Source organism: Montipora capricornis, chromosome 14 (genome assembly GCF_036669925.1).
Source record: "Montipora capricornis isolate CH-2021 chromosome 14, ASM3666992v2, whole genome shotgun sequence".
NCBI classification, from domain to species: domain Eukaryota; kingdom Metazoa; phylum Cnidaria; class Anthozoa; order Scleractinia; family Acroporidae; genus Montipora; species Montipora capricornis.
In genome coordinates, this window is record NC_090896.1 from 49156685 (window position 1) to 49159184 (window position 2500).

At 42.7% G+C, this 2500-nt stretch overlaps 1 protein-coding gene across 1 annotated transcript in view; it reads right to left on the reverse strand.

Moving 5' to 3' along the window:
* The window catches only part of LOC138031256 (protein mono-ADP-ribosyltransferase PARP14-like), an 88277-nt gene that overhangs the window by 9430 nt on the left and 76347 nt on the right, over window positions 1–2500 (reverse strand). Inside the window, exon 3 of the mRNA XM_068878951.1 lies at window positions 1863–2500. This exon is cut by the window's right edge and continues 259 nt beyond it. Coding sequence (XP_068735052.1) covers window positions 1863–2500 — 638 coding nt within the window. The remainder of the gene's footprint in view (window positions 1–1862) is intronic.

The window sequence follows — 2500 nt, forward strand, 5'->3', positions numbered from 1 at the left end:
CATGACTAGGACCGTATACGTACACGCACAACTTCACTGTATTTATGGAACGGCGTTTCTACAGACCGAGTTATTTTCAGATTGCTTTTCTCGTGAAACCAGGCCTTTCCAGCCAATCACAAGTCTTGGATTAGAAATTATTAATACCCATGGGATTGAGAATGGTCGCTCGTGAAAGCCAAATCGTATTTAAGAACTCGTCTAAAAATAACTTGAGCCGTGAAAATGCAGTTACATAGACGTAGTATATTGGAGTTGTAGGCTCCTTGGTTATGGGCTCCCGTCGTTCCCCGTCGCTCGCGACTGCCTGGAACGAGAAAATTTCTTAAATTGCATAAATTTTCAGTTTACACTTCCCCGCGATCCTATGCATCAGGAGCTCATCACCCAGAGCCTCCATCCAGACTATATCCTTGAGTCCACCTTTGCTCGTATCTCTTTATTTTTAGAATATTTTGTGAGACGAACGCGATCACAGGTGCGTGACTGCCTGTGATGTAATACAAAAACTTTGTTGGACGGCATAATGCATTCGCGGGAATTCGAACGTCTAAAAATAAAAAGATACGGGCAAAGATTGTCTCCAAGGGTTTATATGGGAGACTGAGGCTCCGGGTTATGGGCTCCTGCATGCATTTAAAGTTGCTTAAAATGCAATTTACAATTTCCCACGACCGCTGGGGAAGATTACGGGTGCAAAGAGAAAATTGGGAATTGTCTACTTTTCCCATCCAATAATACAATACGTTTTGGGGGTGGGGTCTTAAACATAAACAAAATAAAATAAGTTATTTACTCTTGGGACTGTATCATGTATAGGAGAAATGAACACGTACTGTGCATTTTACCTTTCGACACACCCATCCGAAAAATTGGTTTTTGCCCTGAGCGGGACTCGAACCCACGCCTCCCTAATTACTAGTCGGGCATGCTAAACCACTACACCATCAAGGCTACCACGCTGGCTACGCAGCCGATTAATGAGGTGACCTATCAGCGTGGGGATCCCTAGGGGCCAGCTTTCCATCACTTAAGTATGTATCCTTGCCTCTAAAACCCCAGACGGGGTTTAGAACACATGAAAGTTAGAAATTTTGACACACAGAGGCAAATGAAAGGTATGGACTATATATAGGAGAAATGAACACATACCGTGCATTTTTACCTTTCGACACACCCATCTGAAAAATTGGTTTTTTCCCTGAGCGGGGCCGAACCCACGGTTCACTCGGTTCACCACGGTTCGAGTCCCGCTCAGGGCAAAAACCAGTTTTTCGGATGGTGTGTCGAAAGGTAAAAATGCACGGTATGTGTATGTGTTCACTTCTCCTATATATAGTCTATACCTTTCATTTGCCTCGAAATTTCTAACTTTCATGACTGTATCATGCTTCAGTGAATTGGATAACCATTGTTATAATAAAAAAAAACCCAAAATTAACAAATACATGATACGATGGAAAGGTATAATGCGGCCTTGAGAAGGATAGAATATAAGTTGCAACGGGCGAAATGACAAGTGAAAAATCAGAAACCTTGGCAGGATTTGGATACTCTACTTATTGAGCTACTACTTATTGAGCTACTACAACTCACTGGAGAGCTTGGTCGCTTATTTGGATCCTGAATGGACAATGTGTCTCACTGGTCTGAGAGGTTCTACAAAGTCAAGTTTTTACGACCGGTGCTACGGAGGTCGTAGGTCCGATTCCTACCCAGGACTCTGATATTTCAGCTGTCCTGTCGCCCTTTGCTAAGCAACTTGTATCCTATCCTTCTCACGGGCGCATTACACCTTTCCATCGTATCATGTATATTTTTTCTTATTAACACTGAACTATCAAACTTATTTGTTCACTAACCTTCGTCAGATCCTTTCACTTTTCTGTGAATTGTTATTGTCTCCCTGTTTTGCCGTCCTTGACCAGTTTTTGCTTTCAAATTGATGTCAAAATCATCTGCCCTCAAAGATACTCTAACAAACGCTTCGCTTTTAACGTGCGCCATCTCTAACTTCGCGTTGGTTTTCAAATCAAACACCATTTTGGCCCCTTGTATTTCATAACTCCATTCAATGTTCTTTGAAACCAGTAGCGCTTGTTGCTCTTCCTTGATTTTCTTGTTTCTTTCGTTAATTTCGTGCCAGATCTCCCCAACCATACCTGTCACTTCAGTTGGTTCACCACGGACCAGGATGCGGTCAATGTCAGCCTCGATGTCAAGTCTTACGTCACAGTCATTGGCTTTCTTTCTCAAGGAGTCAATCTGCTTGCGAGAAAGTTGGTTAACAGCCTCATTCTCGACTTTCTGAGTCATGCAAACTTCAGAGAAACCACTCTTCAAAGAATCTACCGCTTTTTGCACGCTTGTCGCGTCCTTGCCTGCAACGCAGATTTTTAAAGATGGGTCGTTTGTCACACTCAACGTTCTCTCATATTCTCTGGTTTGCCTTGTATGCTCTGAGGAGAAATTACTTTCCAGTTTATGATCAGCTATCCCG